General features: G+C 59.2%; 1 protein-coding gene across 1 annotated transcript; it reads right to left on the reverse strand.

Annotated features, from left to right (window-relative positions):
* Nucleotides 1–195: 195 nt before the first annotated feature.
* Nucleotides 196–19,169, reverse strand: EVI5L (ecotropic viral integration site 5 like). Its single transcript, XM_072848441.1, has 19 exons — nucleotides 19,013–19,169; nucleotides 14,481–14,680; nucleotides 13,055–13,244; nucleotides 12,671–12,895; nucleotides 12,169–12,243; nucleotides 11,743–11,868; nucleotides 11,033–11,176; nucleotides 10,772–10,861; nucleotides 10,152–10,249; nucleotides 9,972–10,032; nucleotides 9,403–9,456; nucleotides 7,764–7,904; nucleotides 7,446–7,574; nucleotides 6,816–6,956; nucleotides 5,964–6,116; nucleotides 5,209–5,355; nucleotides 4,286–4,381; nucleotides 4,080–4,175; nucleotides 196–2,307 (listed from the first exon to the last, which is right to left on the reverse strand). The coding sequence occupies exons 2-19, from the start codon at nucleotides 14,627–14,629 to the stop codon at nucleotides 2,107–2,109; spliced, it is 2,316 nt and encodes a 771-aa protein (XP_072704542.1). The 5' UTR covers nucleotides 14,630–14,680; nucleotides 19,013–19,169; the 3' UTR covers nucleotides 196–2,106.
* Nucleotides 19,170–20,727: the final 1,558 nt, after the last annotated feature.

Raw genomic sequence — 20,727 nt, forward strand, 5'->3', positions numbered from 1 at the left:
AGCAGGTTTTTTTGGGGTGAATTCCTGGGCTTTTGGGGCCAATCTCAGGGATTTGGGGAATGCCAGCAGGTTTTTTGGGGTGAATTTGAGGCTTTTTGGGGTCCCGTTGTCCCACAGCGTCTGTATTTCTCTGTACAGGGTATAAACAGCAATGGGGGGTGAGGGGGGGGGGGGTGCAGACACACCCCCCCCCCCCAAAAATGTCCAGGATCGGGCCCCGCCGCTGGCCGTATCAGGGTCCCACTCGTGTCCAGGATCCGGCTGGGGGGGTTCGTGGGCGGCGGGGGGGGTGGGCTGGATCCAGGATCCAGCCGCTGTCCGGGATCCCACCGTACCCAGGAGGTCACCGCGCACCGGATCCGGCTGTTGGGGGGCTGGGGGTGCGCGGGATCCGGCCACGTCCTTGGGGGTGGGTGTCAGGGGTGGGGGACCCACCGCACCCAGGGGGCCACTGGGTCCAGGATCCGGCCGTGGGCTGCGTCCTGGGGGGGGCTCATCACGTTCCAGGATCCCTCGATGTGCAGGATCTGCCCCCTCAGGGATCCAGCGGTGCCCCAGGATCCCTCGATGTGCAGGATCTGGCCATGCTCAGGGATCCAGCGGTGCTGCAGGATCCCTCCGTGCGCAGGATCTGCCCCCTCAGGGATCCAGCGGTGCCGCAGGATCCCTCGATGTGCAGGATCCGGCCCCTCAGGGATCCAGTGGTGCCCCAGGATCCCTCGATGTGCAGGATCTGCCCCCTCAGGGATCCAGTGGTGCCCCAGGATCCCTCCGTGCGGAGGATCTGGCCCCTCAGGGATCCAGCGGTGCTGCAGGATCCCTCGATGTGCAGGATCTGCCCCCTCAGGGATCCAGCGGTGCCCCAGGATCCCTCGATGTGCAGGATCTGGCCCCTCAGGGATCCAGTGGTGCCCCAGGATCCCTCGTGCGCAGGATCCAGCCACTCAGGGATCCAGCAGTGCCTCAGGATCTCTCTGTGCGCAAGATCTGTCCATGCTCAGGGATCCAGCGGTGTCCCCGGATCCCTCGTGCGCAGGATCTGTCCGTGCTCAGGGATCCAGCGGTGCCTCAGGATCCCTCGTGCGCAGGATCTGTCTGTGCTCAGGGATCCAGCGGTGCCTCAGGATCCCTCGTGCGCAGGATCTGTCCGTGCTCAGGGATCCAGCGGTGCCTCAAGATCCCTCGTGCGCAGGATCTGTCTGTGCTCAGGGATCCAGTGGTGCCTCAGGATCCCTCGTGCGCAGGATCTGTCTGTGCTCAGGGATCCAGCGGTGCCTCAGGATCCCTTGTGCGCAGGATCTGTCCGTGCTCAGGGATCCAGCGGTGTCCCCGGATCCCTCGTGAGCAGGATCCGGCCATTCAGGGATCCAGCGGTGCCTCAGGATCCCTCCGTGCGCAGGATCCGGCCGTGCTCAGGGCCCTGCCAGGGGCTCACGGCAGCCCCAGGCCCAAGACCTTGACCCCCCCCCCCCCCCCCCCCACGGCCGGATCCTGCCCTGGAGTGCCATGGGTGTCCCTTAAGTGTCCCCTGGGTGCCACAGGGCCCATAGGTGCCCACGGTGTCCCCTGGGTGTGGTGGGTGTCCCTTAAGTGCCCTCTGGGTGCTGTGGGGCCCATGGGTGCCCTCAGTGTCCCCTGGGTGCCCCTTAGTGTCCTCTGAGTGCTGTGGGGCCCCTGGGTGTCCCTTAGTGTCCTCCAGTGTCCCCTGGGTGCCACAGGACCCACAGGTGCCCTCAGCGTCCCCTGGGTGCTGTGGGTGTCCCTTAGTGTCCTGTGGGTGCTGTGGGTGTCCTCAGTGTCCCCTAGTGTCCCCCGGGGCCCCTCAGTGTCCCCTGGGTGCTGTGGGTGTCCTCAGTGTCCCCTAGTGTCCCCTGGGGCCCCTCAGTGTCCCCTGGGTGCCCCTAGGGTGCCACAGGGCTGGTGGGTGCCCCACACCCGCGATGTCCCCATGGGTCAGGGTCCCTGGGGTGGCCCCTCGGGCTTGCTATTGTTGCTTGTCCCCCACATCCCCAATGTCCCCGATGTCCCCGTGGATCAGGGTGCCACGGGTGCCCCCTTGGTCTTGCTGGTTGCTGCTGTCCCCCATGTCCCCGACGTCCCTGTGGGTCACGGTGCCGTGGGTGCCCCCTCGGTCTCACTGTCGCTGCTGTCCCCCATGTCCCCGAGGTCCCCGAGGTCCCCGATGTCCCCGTGGGTCAGGGCGAAGGGCGGCAGCTCCTCGTCGGAGGAACCCAGCGAGTCCTCGTCCCCCAGGCGTGTCCCCAGCCCCACCGCCCCAAAGGCCAGCGGCCCCCGCAGCAGCCGGATCTGTGGGGACAGGGGACAAGGGGACAAGGGAACAGAATGGGTGATGGGACAAGGGGATGGGGACAAGGGGACAGGATGGGCAACAGGGGACAATGGGACATGGGATAAGGGGACAAGGGGATAGGGATGGGGCCAAGGTGACAGGGGACCAGGACACGGGGATGGGGACAAGGGGACAAGAAAATGGGGACGAGGGACATGGGAACATGATGGGTGATGGGACAAGAGGATGGGGACAAGGGGACAGGGACAAGGGGACAGAGACCAAGGGGATAGGGATGGGGTCAAGGTGACAGGGACAAGGGGATGGGGACAAAGGGACAGGGACCAAGGGGATAGGGATGGGGTCAAGGTGACAGGGACCAAGGGGACAGGGATGCAGTCAAGGTGACAGGGACAAGGGGATGGGGACAAGGGGACATGGGGGCAGGGAACAAAGAGATGGGGATAAGGGGACAGGGGATGGGACAGGGGACAAGGAGATGGGGGACAGGGACAAGGGCATGTGGGGAATGGGACAGGGAAGAAGGGGATGGGGGACAAGGTGACAGGGACAAGGGGACATGGATAGGGGACAAAGGGATGGGGACAGGGATGAAGACAAGGGTACGGGGACAGGGACAAGGGACAGGGAAGGACCAGGGGATGGGTGGGGGCAGGAGAGGCAGAGGGGTGGAGGAGAGGAGGGGACAAAGGGACAGGAGAGGGGACAGGAGGGGACAGGAGGGGACAAGGGACAGCAGAGAAGGGGAGGAGGGAGGAGACACGGGGAGAGACATTGTCACCAGCTGTCCCGGTGCCACGTGACCCTGCGGGGACATCGCCGATGGCACCGAGGGGACATCGCCGATGGCGCCAGTGCCCAGCGCAGCCTCACTTGGGGACTGTCCCCAATGTGTCCTGGCCTTGGGGACATCGGGGACCCTTCCCCGGGGGGGGTGACCCCGCCCCGGGGAAGGGTCCCTGAGGCACTGCACGGGTGCCAGACCCTGTATGGGGGTCCCACAGCACCCGTGGGTGCAGGGCGTGGGTGCTGCAGCACCTGTGGGTGCACGGTATAGGGGCCACAGCACCCGTGGGTGCAGGGTGTGGGTCCCCCAGCACCCACGGGTGCAGGGTATAGGGGCCACAGCACCCGTGGGTGCAGGGCGTGGGTGCTGCAGCACCCACAGGTGCAGGGTATAGGGGCCTCAGCACCCGTGGGTGCAGGGCGTGGGTGCTGCAGCACCTGTGGGTGCACGGTATAGGGGCCACAGCACCCGTGGGTGCAGGGTATAGGGTCCCCCAGCACACGTGGGTGCAGGGTGTGGGTCCCCCAGCACCCACGGGTGCAGGGTATAGGGGCCACAGCACCCATGGGTGCAGGGCGTGGGTGCTGCAGCACCTGTGGGTGCAGGGTATAGGGGCCACAGCACCCGTGGGTGCAGGGCGTGGGTGCTGCAGCACCCGTGGGTGCAGGGTATAGGGTCCCCCAGCACACGTGGGTGCAGGGTGTGGGTCCCCCAGCACCCACGGGTGCAGGGTATAGGGGCCACAGCACCCGTGGGTGCAGGGCGTGGGTGCTGCAGCACCCACGGGTGCAGGGTATAGGGGCCACAGCACCCCTGGGTGCAGGGTGTGGGTCCCCCAGCACCCGTGGGTGTATAGTATGGGTCCTGCAGCACTCATGGGTGCAGCGTACAGGTCCCATAGCATCCGTGGGTGCAGGGTACGGGTCCCCCAGCACCCATAGGTGCAGGACGTGGGTGCCGCAGCACCCATGGGTGCCTTACCTCGGCCTTGAGCTCGTCGATGTGGTCCTTGAGCTGGCGGATGTACTGGGCGGCGTCCGAGTGGTTGAGCTGCCCCTGGATCATGCCCTCCTCCCTCTGCGGGTGCGGGCGGGTCAGCGGGTGCCCGTCCCCTCCCTGTCACCCTGTCACCCTGTCACCCCGTCCCCCTTTGTCCCCCGCACCCCGTCCCCCTTGTCCCCACTCACCTGGATCTCCAGCTCGGCGACGCGCTGTCGCATCTCGGCCAGGGCCGCCATGCTGTCGGCCTCGCGCAGCCGCACCGCCATCACCTCCTCCTTGCTCTGGGGACACTTGTGTCACCCGGTGCCACACCAGTGCCACCCCTGTGTCACCCACCGCCCCCCCCAGGGAAGGCTTCAGCCCCCCCTGTCCCCAAGGACAAGGGAAGGCCAGTGGAGGGGAGATGGGGACCCTGTTGGAGGGGACATGGGGACACTGGGACCCCATGGGAGGGGACATTGGGACCCTCTCAAGAGATGACACGTTGATCCCTCTTGAGGGGACATGGGGACCCTGGTGGAAGGGACATGGGGACACCATTGGAGGGGGTGACAGGACGCTGTTGGAGGGGACACGGGGACCCCGTGGGAGAGGACGATGGGACCCTGCAGAAGGGGACGCTGTGACCCCATGGGAAGGGCTGTGGGTGTCCCTGGGGAGGGGACAGGGGTGTCCCAGGAAGGGTCTGGGGGTGTCCCAGGGGAAGGGAAGGGGAGCACCCATGCGTACCCCCAGGGAGGTGACAGAGGAGGGCCTGAGAGTGTCCCCAAAGTGTCCCCAAGCGCCGGGGAGGTGAGAGAGGAGGGTCCGAGGGTGTCCCCAAAGTGTCCCCAAGTGCCGGGGAAGTGACAGAGGAGGGCCTGAAGGTGTCCCCAGAGGGTCCCCAAGTGCTGGGGAGGTGACAGAGGAGGGCCCGAGAGTGTCCCCAAAGTGTCCCCACGCGCTGGGGAGGTGAGAGAGGAGGGCCCGAAGGTGTCCCCAAAGGGTCCCCAAGCGCCAGGGAGGTGAGAGAGGAGGGCCCGAGGGTGTCCCCAAAGTGTCCCCAAGCACCGGGGAGGTGACAGAGGAGGGCCCGAAGGTGTCCCCAAAGCGTCCCCAAGCGTCCCACCTTGCACTGGGCCTCGGCGTGTTTGCGGTGGCTCTCGCTGAGCTGCGCCTGCAGCCCCTTGCTCTGCGCCGCCGCCAGCCGCAGCTGCTCCCGCAGCCCCGCGCAGGTCTGCTCCGCCCGGCCCAGCACCGTGCGCTGGATCTGGCCCTGCAGGGGGACAGGAGTGTCACCATCCCCTCCCTGTCACCCCCCGCCAGCTCCCACAGCCCCTGGCCCTGGCCTGGCCCTAGAGGAGGCGGGGCGGGGGGGGGCGGGGGCAGGACTGTCACCCCCAACCCAGCTCCTGCAGCCCCGTGCAGGTCTGCTGCACCCGGATCTGGCCCTGGGGGTGCAGGCACCCAGCACCCATGGACCCAGCACCCCCAGTTCAGTCCCTCCTGGCCCAGCAGCCCCAGTCCAGCACCCACAACCCCAGCACCCTCCGTTGAGCCCCCCAGCTCCCGGTCAGGATGCGGACCGGGCTCTGACCTGCGTCTCCAGCTGCAGCACCCACTGGCGCAGCACCCCTAGGCCCCAGTTTCCCCAGTTCAGCACCCACGACCCCAGTACCCCCCAGTTGAGCCCCCCAGCCCCGGGTCAGGATGCGGCCCGGGCTCTGACTTGTGTCTTGAGCTGCAGCACCCACAGCACCAGCGCCATCTCAGCACCCACACCCCCAGCACCCATGGCCCCAGTACCCCCAGACCCAGCACCCACAACCCCAGTACTCCCCAGTTCAGCACCCTCAGCCCCCAGGATGCGGCCAAGGCTCTGACCTGCGTCTCCAGCTGCAGCACCCGCTGGCGCAGCGCCCGCAGCTCGGCCTGGGCTTGGGCCTCCCGCAGCCGTGCCGCCACCACGGCCTCTTGCAGCGCGTTGGCATTGCTCCGCCGCGGGGACTCCTTCCAGCGCCCGCCCGCCCGGCCCGCCTGCGCCCGCACCCGTCAGGTACCCACCCGGTGGGTGGCGGGACCCAGGTGGCCCTCGTGGGGACCCAGGTAGATGGGAGGGGACAGAGGTGTCGGGATGAGGGACCCAGGTGGCAGGGAGGGGACCCAGGTGGCCAGGAGGGCACCCAGGTGTCAAGACAAAGGATCCAGGCAGATGGGAGGGGACCCAGGTGGCTGGGAGGGGACCCAGATGTTGGAACAAGGGACCCAGGTGGCAGGGAGGGGACCTAGGTGGCCAGGAGGGCACCCAGGCGTCAAGACAAGGGACCCAGGCAGATGGGAGGGGACCCAGGTGGCTGGGAGGGGACCCAGGTGACCAGGAGGGCACCCAGGTGTCAAGACAAGGGACCCAGGCAGATGGGAGGGGACCCAGGTGGCCAGGAGGGGACACAGGCATCAGGACAAAGCACCCAGGTGGACAAGGAGGGACCCAGATGTTGAAACAAAGGACCCAGGTGGCCAGGAGGGGACACAGGCAGTCAGGAGGGGACCCAGGCATTGGGACAAGGGACTCAAGTGACCAGGAGGGGACCCAGGCATCAGGACAAGGGTCCCAGGTGGCTGGGAGGAGACCCAGGGAGCTGAGAGGGGACCCAGGTGCCCTGGGGGGGGACGACCCAGGCGTCTGGGGGGGACACCCAGGCGTCCAGGGGGACACCCAGGCGTCCGGGTCCTTACCTGCCAGCTGTCACTGAGGTCCTTCACCTGCTGCTGCAGCTCCGTCAGCGACTTGACGGCCTCGGCCTCACGCAGCGCCAGCGCCTGCAGCTCCTCCTGCAGCCGCACCACGTTGTCCTCATCTGGTAGCAGGCTGTTCCTCTGCGGGGACACAGGGGACGTCAGCGGGGACACCCCGGGGCGAGCACACCCCAGGGCACGGGCATCAGATATCGGTGGGGACACCCCGGGGCAGGGACATCGGATATTGGCGGGGACACCCCAGGGCAGGGACAACGCAGGGCAGTGGCACCGGACGTCGGCAGGGACATCTCGGGGCAGTGACACTGAATGTCATTGAGGACACCTCGGGGTGGTGGCACTGGTCATTGGCAGGGACACCCCTGGGTGGTGGCACTGGGGGCTTGTCCCCCTCTGCCAGGTGGAGGTGGGGATACTCATGGGGCATTGCGGGGAGATGACAGGGGACACTAGGGACAGGGGATCCCCCAGGGACACGTGGCACTGGGGACACCAGGTCCAGGACCTCCCAGAGCCCCTTGTGTGACACTTCCTCTCCCCAGGGCCACTCATGGGACCATCCCCGTCCCCAAGGCCACCAGCGTGACACCCGTGAGCTGTCCCCGTCACCTTCTCCATGTCGAGGACTTTATCCTGCATCTCCTTGAGGGCGCCGAGGGTCTCGCTCTCCCGCAGCCGTGACTGCTCCAGCTCCGTCTCCAGGTGGGTGACAAACTCCTCACTGAAGCGTGGGTTCCCCTGCCACCGTCCCCAACGTGTCACCCACGGGGCACAATGCCTGTCCCCGACTTGCCCACAGCGGTGGCACCCACCACCCGCTCCCGAATCCGGGCTGCAGCAGGGCACGAATTGAAAGGGGGATGCGTAGGGGTGATGGGGACACCTGGGAACATCTGGGGACATTTGGGGACATGTGGGGACACCAACCTGCTGGTCCTGCAGCTGCCGGATGGTGGTCTGGGCGCGCTGCAGGTTCTCGGTGGCCGAGGTGCAGCGTTGCTTCACCACCGCCAGCTCCCGCTTGATGATGTAGTTCTCCTCCGCCTCCTGTGCCCGTGTCACCTGGCCCTGGGGACAGCAGGGACGCGTCACCACCGTGGCATGATGTGCACGGTTCTCCCCCCCAGTGCGTCACTCGGAGGGGTGTGGTGGTGGTAGTGGGGACAAGGGGGTGATGCCGGGGACATGGGATGATGCTGGGGACAAGGGGGTGACACCAGGGATGAGGGGTGACGCTAGTCCCATAGCGGGTGAGGCTGGGGACAAGGGCATGACACTGGGGACAAGGGGGTGACACCAGCCCCACAGCAAGGTGATGCCAGGGATGAGGGGGTGACAACACAGTAATGCGGGCCCTGTGGTGGGTGACACCAGCCCTGTGGCAGGTGACGCTAGGGACAAGTGGGGTGACACCGGGGATGAGGGGGTGATGCTCAGCCCCACATCAGGTGACACCAAGGAGAAGGGGGTGACACCAGCCCCAGGGGATGACCCCAGCCCCATGGCAGGTGACACTGCAGACAAGGGGGGGTGACACCAGCACTGGGGAGTGACACCAGCCCCACAGCAGGTGACACCAAGGACAAGGAGGTGACATCAGCCCTGGGGGGATGTCCAGGACCATTTTGTCCCCTCCGAGCTGCTCTCACCCCATGACCCATGACCTTCCACTCAAAATCCACATATTTTGGTCAAACTCACCAAAACGGCAGCTTTTACCCCATCTTGGCCAAACCCCGCCCCCAAGTGCCACCATGCCACCCCCCACGTTCCACCGAACCCCAAAACGGGCCAAAACCTCCCATTTTCACCAACCACCCCCAAATCCTCCTTTCCCCTCCACCCCCCAAAGCGGGGAAGGTGCACGGGAGCCTCCGGAAAAGCAGAAAAAAGGGACAAAATCTTCCCCAAATGAGCTGGATGAAGGCAGGCTGGGAAGCAAAAGGGGGAAGAAAAGGGTTAAAACGCAGCAGAAAAGAGAAAAATAGCTATTTTTGACGCTACCTGGATGAGCCTGTCGGCGAGAGCCGCGCTCTCCTGCGGCCGCCGGCGGCGAAGAGAGAGAAAGAGAGGAGAGACGTAACGAGATAAACGAAGAGGACGGAGGCAGCGAGAGGCGGAGGCACCCGGCAACCTTCCCGCGCATCATCGGTCCCCGTTTTGGGGTGTTTTCCAAGGATTTTAGCTCTTTTTCTCCCATGCCAGAGGGGGAAAACATGGAGACAGTGGTGTTTTGCCCTAAAACGGACCGTTTCCCACCTCCCAGAGGGAGACTTTGTGTGGAAAAATGATGAAGCAGGGGCTCGCTGGACATAAATCTTCTTTTTTTGTACCAAAACAGTGCTGGGAGGGGAGATTTTGGGGGTGCAGCCCATAAAAGGGGAGTTGGAGGTTGCGGGGTTGCACCCATGGGTGCCGGGGTCTCTGGGCGGTGGCAGCATGAGTGCCTCAGGGGAGTTTGGGGTGCTCCAGGGGACTTTTTGGGTGCTCCAGGGGGGTTTGGATGCCCCGGGGGGGTTTTGGGGTGCCCTCGGGGGGGTTTTGGGGTGCCAACCGCAGGGCTTACCTTCTCCAGGGTTTCGATGCGCTGTTTGAGCAGGCGGTTCTCGGTGCGGAGGCGCTGGGGGGTAGAAAATCAGGAAGAATTAGCCCCAGGGGGGGTTTTGATGTCCCTGGCGGGTTGCTGAGCCTGGGGACATCCTGGGGCCAGGGGGACACAGGCATAAAGTGGCCCCAGGAATGTGTCAAGTGGCCCTGGGATGGCTAAAACAACCTTGAAAATGGGACAAAGTGGCCCTGGGATGGCTTACATGGCCTTGGGGACAGGCTAAGTGGCCTTGGGGACAGCTTAAATGGCCCTTGGATGGGTCATGGTGGCCCCAGGATGGCTTAGATGGCCCTGGAGATGGCTCAAATGGCCCCAGGGATGGGCTAAAGGTCCCCAAGGATGGGTGAAAATGGTCCTGGGATGGCTCAAACTGCTCTGTGACAGATCAAGTGGCCCTGGGATGGCTTAAGTGGCCCCTGGGATGGACTACGCCATGCCAGGAGGGCTCAGCTGGCCCCGGGGATGGGCCAAGTGGCCATGAGGATGGCTCAAGTGGCCCCAGGATGCCGACACTTGACCTGTCTCACCTTGATCTCAATCTGCTCCTCCATCTCTTTGTTCTTGATGGCGGCGTACTCCTTCTCCAGCCTGCTTGGGACATGGGGACAGGCTGGGACACAAGGACGGGGACCAGACCCCCTGGCCCTGCGCCCCAAGGCTGACAGGGGGACCCCATCCAAGCGCAGGAACCCATCGCCCCATCACACCTCTTCATCTTCTTGGGGTTGTACTTGACCTGGAAGGCCCTGAGGATGAGCTTGTCGGGGCAACTGTCGAACTGGTGTGGGATCACCTTCTGGAAGTACTGCGGGTGTGGAAACCGGCCATGAAACGTGGCCCCAAAATACAGGCCATCGCGTAAACCAGCCCCAAAGTAAGGGCCCGTTGGGTAAAACCAGCCCCAAAATAGGGTCTGTTGAATAAATCTGCCCCAAAACACAGCCTTGTTGCATAAATCCACCCCAAAATACAACTTATTGCATAAACCAGCCCCAAAATACGGCCCATCGTGTAAACCTAAAATAGAGCCTGTTGCATAAATCCACTTGTTGCATAAACTGGTCCCCAAACATATCCAGTTGGGAGAAACCTGCCCCAAAATACTAAATGTGGGGCTAAATCTGTCCCAAACTACATCCCCTTGGACAAATCTGTCCCAAAACATGTCCCCTTGGATAAATCCATGCCCAAATCTGTCCTGTTGGACAAATCCAGCCCAAAATATGTCCTGTTGCCTAAATCCGCCCCAAAACACGTCCCATTGGACAAATCTGTCCCAAAACACGTCGCGTTGGACAAATCCACCCCAAAAGCCACCAGCATGTACCTGGGACATGCCCTCCATGTCGAGCTGGACGAGCTCAGCCTGGTTGAACTGCAGCAGTGCCATCCCCACGCGGAAGACGATCTCCAGCCCCTACAGGAAGGGTCCACACTTGACCTCATGCCATCGCCTTTCCCACTTGGGGTTTGAGGTTTTTCTCCCCAAAACCAGACCAGCTGGTGTGGGGAGAACATTTCCACATCCAAGTGGAAAATGTGGTTGTGGTCCCATTGTGATTTATGGTGTTGGCCGCAGCCCCGTTACCTCGTACATGAAGATGTCGAAGACACGCGTGGCCACGGGAAGAGGGAAGGTGGTGAGGAAGAGGGTGAGGAACCAGGACGAGGCGTACATGGAGGTGAGGAAACTCTGTGAGCGGAAGTGGATGTTCAGCTCCGGCAGCTGCTCCTGGATGTGAGAAATGGGGGAAATGAAGAGAAACGGGGAATGGTGGAATATTTTTAGGGGTCATTCATGGCTGCTGAGGTTTGAACAGGTCCACGAGGTCTTGTGGAGGTCCCTGAGGGGTCTCATGGAAGGTCTCTTGGTGGTGGTGGGGGGCTTGTGGATGGTCCCTAGGGTCTCACGGATGTTCCTCAGGGCATCTTGTGGATGGTCCCTGGGGTGTCTCATGGATAGTCCCTTTGGATGCCTCACAGATGTTCCCCAAGGTCTCATGGATGGTCCCTGGAGCATCTCATGGAGGTGCCCTGGGATCTCATGGATGCCCCCAGGCTATCTCATGGATGTCCTTGGGGTCTCATAGATGTCCCCCTTGAGGAATCATGGATGGTCCTCAGGGCGTCTCATAGATGTCCCCAGGATCTCTGTGTGCTGGACAAGAGCCCACTGGAGGAACCCATTTCTCCCAAGAGCTGCTACCTCACTCCTACCTCTCCCTGTCCTTGTCCCCTGGCTCTACCCACCGGTTCCCACCACCCCGAGCGTTTTGGGGGGTGTGGGGCGGTGCCTACCTGCAGCATGTACTCGAACTGGTAGATGCAGAGCCCCAGCTCGGCCATGCTGGGTTTGAAGAGCTCCCGTAAGCGGTATTCCTGCATCAGCCTCACGAACACACAGAAGGCCTCTTCCTCGGGCATCTGGAGACCCAAAGGGACATGAATTCCCCCTTAAAACTCTTCTGGCAGCTCCAGATGGGGAGCCTCTTTCCATCAGGTGATGGGATGGGATGGGACGTGCTGGGACCTGTCCCCAGGTGAAGGAGAATGCGAATGGGGGATTTTAAACCCATCAGGAGTAATTGGGATGGTGGGAACGAGCCCATTTTGCTCCTGAGGATCAAGAAAAAGGCTCCTATTCCCCAACCCTGTTCTACCACATCTCCAGAGGGTGTTAAAAACCCATCAGCAGCTCCTCCTCGCCCCGGGGCTGGCACAAACCTGCATGAGCAGCAGTCCCACGATGAAGGCGCTACCCTGGCAGTATCCGACCTCCCGGTCCACCAGCGAATAGGCCTGGAAGGAAGAAGAAAAATAAAAATAAATATATCTATGAGCAGGGGGATTGGCCAGGCCACTATCCCTGCTTGCTGTGTGAGGGCAATGGTGGAGGGAAGCCTTGACCATAGAAAATAGGGGTTTTTTCACTTGACCACACCTCCTGAGCATGATGTTGCTCCACACTTGAATTTAGACCCCAAAATACTCAACTATTTGTTTCTTAATTCAGAGTAAAACTCAACAGGAAAAATGAGGTCTGGGACAGATGGGAAACAAGGTTCATTTGCAAGGAAAGGGCTGTCACACTGCAAGTGATGGTTCCAGGAGTTTGTGGTGGAAACCAAACCCCTCAAAAATTAATATCCAGTTAAACCAGGTTCAAAAGCCAAAGCGGTGTTCGGGCTGTGGCTAAGATCCATTGACGTTTGAGGAAAGACGTTACCTTCATGACGTTGAAGAGCACCTCCTGGCCCAGACTGTCCTGTCCCTTGAAGAACTCGTGCTCCGGGTAGGTGCGGGCGATATCCCGTCGGATGAGCTTCTCGCAGGGAGAGGACATCTTGAGCAGCTCTGAGTATTGGTTTTTGACGGGCATGTCGGTGGCACTGCAGAGCAGCTGCCAGACAATGGCGCGGAAGTGGTGGGGGATCCCTTTGCGGATGAGCTCCTGTGGAAAAATGGGGCAAAAACCTGAGAAAATGGGTTTCAAGAAGATGGGAAGCTCCTTGTGGATGGGGAGACACCATCCTGTCCCAGCATGGGGAAGGTTGGTGCAGATTTTTGCAGGAGGGTTAAAATATAATTAAAAATAAAGCTATATCTTCACCTTCAGCAGCTTCTCCTTCTTCTTCCTCCACTCGTCCCACTCGTTGACGATGCGGCCCCAGAGGATCCAGGTGTCCTCCTCGAGGTGGCTGAGGTTGGAGGAGGCCGAGGAGCTGGAGACCAAGGAGGAGCCGCTGTTCCTTCGCGAGCCGTTCATGGAGCGCATCGACTTGGAGTCGGCCTCCAGTAGCCTGCAAGAGACCGAGATAGCCCCCAAAAAGCCCCAAAGAAGGAGAGAGCCCCCAAAACTGCCCCAAAGGAGGAGAGATTCCTGCAAAACCCTCCCCAAAAAGGAGATATTCCCCTAAATCAGTCCCAAAGGAGGAGATATTCCCCCAAAACAGCCCCAAAGGAGGAGAGATTCCCCCAAAACTGTCCCAAAAAAGGAGATATTCTGCCAAAACAGCTCCAAAGGAGGAGAGATTCCCCCAAAACTGTGCTAAGAGGAGAGATTCTCCCCAAATGAGCAGCTATTCCCCCAAAGTGCCCCAAAGAAGGAGACATTCCCTGAAAACTGCCTCCAAAGAGGAGATATTCCCCCCAAAACAGCCCCAAAGGAGAAGAGATTCCCCCAAAACCATCCCAAAAAATGAGATATTCCCCCAAAACCACTCCAAAGGAGGAGAGATTCCCCCAAAACAGCCCCAAAGGAGGACGCATTCCCCCAAAACCGTCCCAAAAGAGGAGATATTCTGCTAAAACAGCTCCAAAGGAGGAGAGATTCCCCCAAAACCATGCTAAAAGAGGAGAGACTCCCCAAACCACCCCAAACGGGCAGATATTCCCCAAAACGCCCCAAAGGAAGAGATATTCCCCCAAAACTACTCCAAAAAAGGAGTTACTCTCCCCAAACGGCCCTGAAGGAGGAGATATTCCCCCAAACCACCCCAAAACAGCACCAGGATGGGCTATTTTCCCCAGGCAGATGCCGACAGCTGCCTGGGGATGGTTTCTTTAATGAATCTGCTTAAAAAACAGATTTTCAATGGGTTTTTTTCCCCGAGTAAATTTGCTTAAAAATGGCTTTGCAAGGAAGTTTGCATTTCGGGGCTCGATTTTAACACTGGTTTAATGCCAGGGACGGAGCTTTTTGCCTGGTATTTCGGCAAAGTGAGCCTCAGGGCTTGCTTTCCATCAAGAGCAGGTTTAAAACCCACCACTGAAGCGGGTGGGTTTATTATGTATTATTTCCAAATAGCCACCTCCTTCCAGAAATCCCCTTTGCCCGCCTGAACGAGCAAACCCTGCTGCTTTCAAAGAGAAAAATATAACCTTGAAAATAATAAACCGGAGTGTTTTCACCCCAGCTAGAGCGATGTTTGCGGGAAGCAGCTTGTCGTTGTCCAGTCTCTTTGATTTTAAGGGAAATGCTTGAAAAAAAAAGATGATAAAAAGACTGAATGGGGCGGATATCCCCCGGCACTCACCGATTTTGCTCCTCCAGCTTTGCCAGCAGCTCCAGTTCGTCGGGGCTGAGGTTTTCGGAGTCGGAGGTGGGTGAACACGCCGGGGCTGAGTTGACGGAGGAGAGGGCTTCGTGGGAGGACGAGTCGGGGCTGACGGCCGGCGACGCCATGGCGGCGGGGGCCGGCAACGCGCCGAGCCCGCGGGGATTTTGGGGTCTCACCTGGAAAGCCAAGTACCAGCGTGAGCGGGATGTGATCCCCCCATCTTTTCCTCCTCACCACAGCGCTTCAAATCCCTTAAAAAACACCCTGTTTTAGTTAATCTGATAGAAAACAGGATGCGAGCATCGCTCAGTTTGCAGCCCACTGAGACATTCACTTAATTCCCTAGAAAAAAAAAATCCATTTAAGCCCAGTTTTTATGTCAAGCTGGGTCTAAGCACATCGTCCTGTGTTTGCCCTAAATTAGTTGAATGAAATTAGCCTAAAAACTGGAATTAAGCCCAACGTACCCTCATTTTGGGAAGGAACAGGCCAATGTGGGAAGAGAGGATTTGCAGAAAGCTGTCCTCGCTGTGGATTTGCTTTAGGGGTTGACAGCACCCAGTTTGCCCATTTTGGTGGTGTTTTGCAGAAAAATGCCTCTTTGGGGAGGAACGAGTCTCAGTTTGGGATTGCAGGGACTGGCAGAAATGGGGTGAAAAATGGCAGTTTGAGGAGTGCTGCAAAAAGAGGGGTTCAAGCGGCATCTCTGGCAGGGATTTGTGAGAGGATCAGCAGGGACTGGGATACCTCAAGGCAGCTCTGGCCTTTTTTGGGCTGAAAAATCCTCCTTTTGGTAAAAAAATGCTGCTGAAGATTGGCAAAATGAACCCTCAGTTGCTGCTGTGGCCAAAGGGGATGAAGAAAGCAGAGGAAAGAAATAAAAAGCAGCAGCACCTGAAGGATGTGCCGTGAATGTGCGATTTACCTGATTTGGGCTTAATTTGCTCTCTGTGCAGATTAAGCTATAAATCGGGGAGGTTTTAACCAAAAAGCCTCATTTCTGATCCCTTTTTTGGGGGGAAAAACTGGCCGGCAGAGCAAAATGAGCTCGGAGGAGAGCAAAGCAACGAAGGGACGCTGGGCAAGTGCAGCCATACCGCAAACAGGGAAAATTCCGTGCTGTTTGGTTAACGGTTTTCCAAAAGCAGCAAGATTTAACAGAGTGGCTTTGGGGGAAGAATCGGGTCAATCGTTAACGGGATCACGCAGATTTGCTTATTAAGCAGGAAATTTATAAAGGGGGGGAAAAAAAAGCCTCGATTATATTTAATTCAGGCCCATGCTGCCCGTTGAGGGACGGGGCTCGTCCAGCAGCGCCTTTATCTCCAGGAGAGACGTTAATTTATTTTCTATAATTAATATTTCCCTGCAAGACCTTGCTGGCTGATATCACCCAAAATACTGTTTTAATGAAAAAAAATAGCGATCGGCGTTGGCGGCTTCACTGCAAAATTATAAGTTACCAATCAAACAGTGGCCGCAGCACAACCTGCCAGGGTTCAATGGGCTGCGAGAATGTCCTGAAATGGCTTTTTAGGAAAATGTTCATTTCCACATCGACGTGGGGGGAAAATAAAAGCAACAACCACGCGTGGAGGAGCATGGGATGGCCAAAACGCATGATTTCAACCTAAAAATGAGGAAGGCAGATGGTAAAATTGTTTATTAGACCCAGAAAAAACAGGTGGAAACGGGAAAACAGGAGAAAAGGCAAGGTGAAATTTTTCAGTGGGTTTTTTTGGGTGAAATCTCGTTGGTTTTCCAGTATGGGGATGGTGGCCTCCGTCCTTCACCTGTTCCTGTTGTGCCGAGAGCTCATTCCGAGGCGACAGGTATCAAAATTTGCTGAAAACACTTGAATTTGGAGGGAAAAAAAAAAAGTCTGGGGGTGGTGTGTCAAAGGCGCTGAGAAAATTGGGGGAAAAAGTGGTGGAAATGGTCCCGGAAATACCACCATGGTGCCCAGACTCTGTTTTTAGGAAACTGGCCCAGAAAGGGGCTTGGTTGATCCCAGTTTCAGCCCGTTTGTGACAGCGGGTTAATAAAAAAATAACTTTCTGGGTGCGCTGCAGAGTCCTCGAGGTCCCCACGTGTCCCTGAATTCCCCATGTGCCACTGTCACACCGACTCATTTTTCCCCAAAATACCATCGCTCAACCAAAACACTGTAAAAAAAGCCCAATTTCAGCAGGATGGCAAGATGACGACCTCGAGCTGGAGCATTTTGGGAGGAAAAATGTTAAAATTTTCCCCGTTCCGCTTAAAATTTGCCGATTTGTAGCTTTTTTGACCCATTTTCGCAGCTTTTCCACGGAGCTTTGTACCGTTTCTGCAGTGTTTTGTGCCTTTTCTGCGCTGTTTTATGCCTTTTCCGCCCATTTTTGCAGCGTCTCTCAGTGTCATTTTGCACCTTTTCCACCCCGTTTTCACAGTATTTTCTATGCCGTTTTCTCAGCGTCTCTCAGTGCTGTTTTGCGCCTTTTTTGCACCATTTTTGCCGCGTCTCCGAGCCGTTTCCACTTTTTTTCGGTGATGCTTTCGCCGCCTCCTCTTAAAAGTTCATCAAAGCGGGGATTCACCCCCAGTTTCAGCAGGAATTTTTGGAGGCATTGGGTAGTGACGCCGACTTGCCATTGGAGACAAACCATCAAAAATCCGCCAATTTGCCAGAAACCCCAATTATTAACATGCAAAAGGAGCCAGATAAGGAAAAAAAACCTGATTAAACCACAAATATTTCAGCGGGATGTTCTTGAGCTTCACCAACATCTGCGGTTGGCGGAAAGAGGATGAAAATGGATAAAAATGGGTCTAAACACGGCGAGTTTTGCCGCTGGCAGGGATGAAGCAGGTGCAAATTTTAAGCTAAAATCCCCCCCAAATGCCACCGGGTTTAAAACTGACCAAAACGCACCCAAAACCAGATGAAAATTGCATTCAGAACCAAAACGGAGAGAGGAAACCACCCCCCCACCCCCCCGGCGGCGCCGGCCACCAAACTGCATTTTCAAATGTGGCTTTTTGGGGAAAAACTACCCAAAATGCCACTTGGGTGGTGATTTTTTGTGTTTTTCGCAGTCCTAAATTGGTTGAAATGAGCCCAAAACTGGGAGGGTTTGGTGTCTTTTAGGATTTTTCATCAAAATAGGGTGGGTTCCCCCCCTCCCATCCAGGCTGCTGGTGGCGGCAGGTATTAAACACCACCGGCAATGCCGCCGGCGAAGCCCCAATTGATGGAAAACCATCCAAAAAAGGGGAAAAAATAAAAAAGGGAGGGTGAATTTGGGGGAAAAACCTGTAATTTGATGGAAAACACGAGTCACTCCGGCGTAGCTAAAATCATTGGGTTTGAACCCAAAAAGAGAAACACGCTGGGGACAGCACAAAGCCGCGGCTCCGGGGGCTGCGGCCGCGGTTGCTCCATCTTCTGGGCGGCTGCGGGGAGGGGGGGGGGGCGTTTTGGGGGGCACCCAGGGACCCCCCCAAACCCCCTCCCCACGGATGGGGGGCACAGGGCTGCTAGTGGAGAGGGTGGGTGTGCACTGCCTGGGTGGGGGGGGGTGTGATAAAAGCCCCCCCCCCCCATAAATGACATTTGGGGGATGGCGGCTGTGAAAGGGGGGGGTCCAGCCGCCTGCTGCAACCCCCCCGAAATTTTTTTTTTACCAAAACCTGATTATTTTAAAAGAAAAAGAAGCGAGGGACAACACCCTCTTTGCACACAGGAGTGCAGCCCCCGGCAGGCTGCAACGGGGGGAGCACCAATAAAGGAGGGGAATGGAGGGGGGGGGAGCCCCCCAATGTCCCCCTCTCTAGGGGGGGGCTCCCCTAATGTCCCTCCATGGCATAGAGGGGGCACCCCAATGCCCCCTCCCAATATAGCCCCGAATTACCCCACACAGCATGGTGGGGGGCACCCCCGTGGTTTCCTCCGGGGAGGGGGGGTAAACCCCCAATTACTCCCCCAAAGTGGGGGGTTAACCCCATTTACCCCCTAAGCCTGGGGGGATCCCCCAGTTACCCTATAGTCCTGGGGGGGGGGTTACCCCCAGCCACCCCAATAGCCAGGGGGAAAATTATCCCAATGCCCCCCCCAATATGGGAGGGGGTTACCCCCCAATGCTCCCCAAAGAATGGGGGGTACCCCCAATTACCACTCAGCTGGGGGGGTCGGCAACGCCAATTACCCCCCCCACTGACTGTGGGGGGAAGGTATTACCCCAAATTACCCCCCAGCATTACCCCTATAGACACCCCTCCTCATAGCCTGGAGCGGGGCTTTACCCCAATACCCCCCAGGGGTGTCACCCCCAAATATCCCCTCACCCGGGGAAAGGGTGACCCCCAATCCCCCCCACAACCTTGGGGGGGGGGGCCTTTAGGCCCACCACCCCCAGGGGGTGATTACCCCGACCACCCCCCCAACCCCCGAGGGGGGGTACCCCCTATTCCTGAGGGAGGGAGCCCCCCTCCCGAGGGGGCGGGGAGCCCCTCCCTGTCCCTCCTACCTGCGAGGCGCTGCCATGGCGACCGCCGGCTGCCTCCGAGGGGGAGGCCCGCGGCGCCCCCCCGCCGCCACCGCCGCTTGGAGCCGAGCGGGAGCCGCGGCCGCCGCGGGCCCCGCCGCTGCCATGGGGGGACCCGCCGCCGCCGCCGCCGCCCTGACTGACACTGACTGACAGGCGGCCCCGCCCCGCAGCCAATCACCGCGCCGCCTCCGCCCGCCCCCCCGCGGCTCCACAGCCAATCGCGGCGGCCCGCCCGGGAATGAGCCGCCGCGGGGGACCCGGCTACAAACCGCGCCTGCTGAGCGGTCAGCCAATGGGATGGCTCGTCGGTGGTTGATGGGCAAGCCTCTCTCCAATGAGATTCAAGGAGATGCTTCCCCACTGGGGAAGGTGGGCACCGCCTTGCCGAGAAGCGAATGGCAGGAGCAGGTGGTGATGATAGATAGGTAGAACGGCCAATCGGCTGCCACATCTCGCTTGGAGTGGCACTTGGCTGACAGGAGAGGGCAACAAGCCCCGCCTCTTCAGCTTGAAGGCTTCGGGTTTGATTGACAGGAGAATCTACCAATCGCTGGCGCAGGAGAAGGCGAGGCAGCCTATGGGGGCGCGGAGACTAGGCGGCATTCACCCCTCCGGCACAGATGGCTGATCCCGCCTTCCTGGGGAGAGTTGCGGCTTTTACTGGCTGACGGGGGATGATAGGCCGGCGCGTCCACCTATGGGGCGTCGAGTAGCTGATCGCCGCTCTGTAGTGAGGGGTCCAGGGTGGAGTCACCTTCTGTTACCTCAGGGAGGGCGCCCGGGTAGGGGGATCCGGGTTGGGGGTCCCCAGTTCCCCAGGGATGGGTTGTCGGGGTGACTAGGGTCCCCCATCCCATAGGGATGGGGGGACATTGGGGGCTCCTGGGATCCCCAGGGGTGGGGACAATAGGGACCCCAGCTCCCCATGAATGGGGGTGACAGGGGTCCCACGTTTCTCAGGGATTCAGGTCTTGGAGCACTGGGGGTCCCCAGTGATCCCAGGGGTGCAGAGACACTGGAGTCCCCAGTTCCCCAGTGATAAGGGTTTGGGAGAAACTGGGGATGTCCCCAAGGACAGAAGTGCTGGGGCACGGGGTGTCCCCAGGGACAGGGATACGGGGACACTGAGAGTCCTACTGTCCCCAGGGACGGGGCTGTGGGACACTGGCGGTGTTCCCAGGGCCTGGGGGTGCTGAGGTGCCATAGGGGATATTTTTAATGGTGCTGAGAAGTGGGGGTTTTTTTGGAGCGTAAAGGGATTTTCAACCACTCCAGCTTCAATTTTTAAAAAATCAAAAGATAAAAAAACCTAAAAAAGGTTAAAGGGATAAGGATGTGGTAGGTTTAGGGGTGGGAGCTGGTGATTTTGGCCCTCTCTTGACTTTTATCTCCGTTTTCAATTCTTTCAGCTTAAAAGGCACCATCCTTGATTTTTTTAAACCTCTCCCACACCACTGGGACGAACCACATGCTGGCAGCAGAGAGACAAGCCACTGCGAGAGCGCATGGGACGAATTCACAGAGTTTTGACCCCAAACTGACTCCATTGCCTCTTGGAAAGTGCTGGAGCCCCAAGGGCATAACCGGCCAACCCTGGGGAGAAGTTTGGCCTCGACTTCCCCTAAATTCAGGATCATAAAAGGGGAAATCGGTCAAAAGGAGGAAGCTGCTTGCCCTGAGAGCAGGGGAACCAG

This window comes from Ciconia boyciana, chromosome 31 (assembly GCF_034638445.1).
Source record: "Ciconia boyciana chromosome 31, ASM3463844v1, whole genome shotgun sequence".
Classification (NCBI taxonomy): Eukaryota; Metazoa; Chordata; class Aves; order Ciconiiformes; family Ciconiidae; genus Ciconia; species Ciconia boyciana.

Bases quoted from the DNA above. Each gene is read 5' to 3' on its own strand.
- EVI5L (XM_072848441.1), bottom strand. From the start codon at position 14,629: ATGGCGTCGCCGGCCGTCAGCCCCGACTCGTCCTCCCACGAAGCCCTC. The intron at 11,869-12,168 runs GTTTGTGCCAGC...TTGGGTCTCCAG, and splicing joins TGGGACTGCTGCTCATGCAG to ATGCCCGAGGAAGAGGCCTT. The intron at 6,117-6,815 runs GTAAGGACCCGG...GTGCGGGCGCAG, and splicing joins ACCTCAGTGACAGCTGGCAG to GCGGGCCGGGCGGGCGGGCG.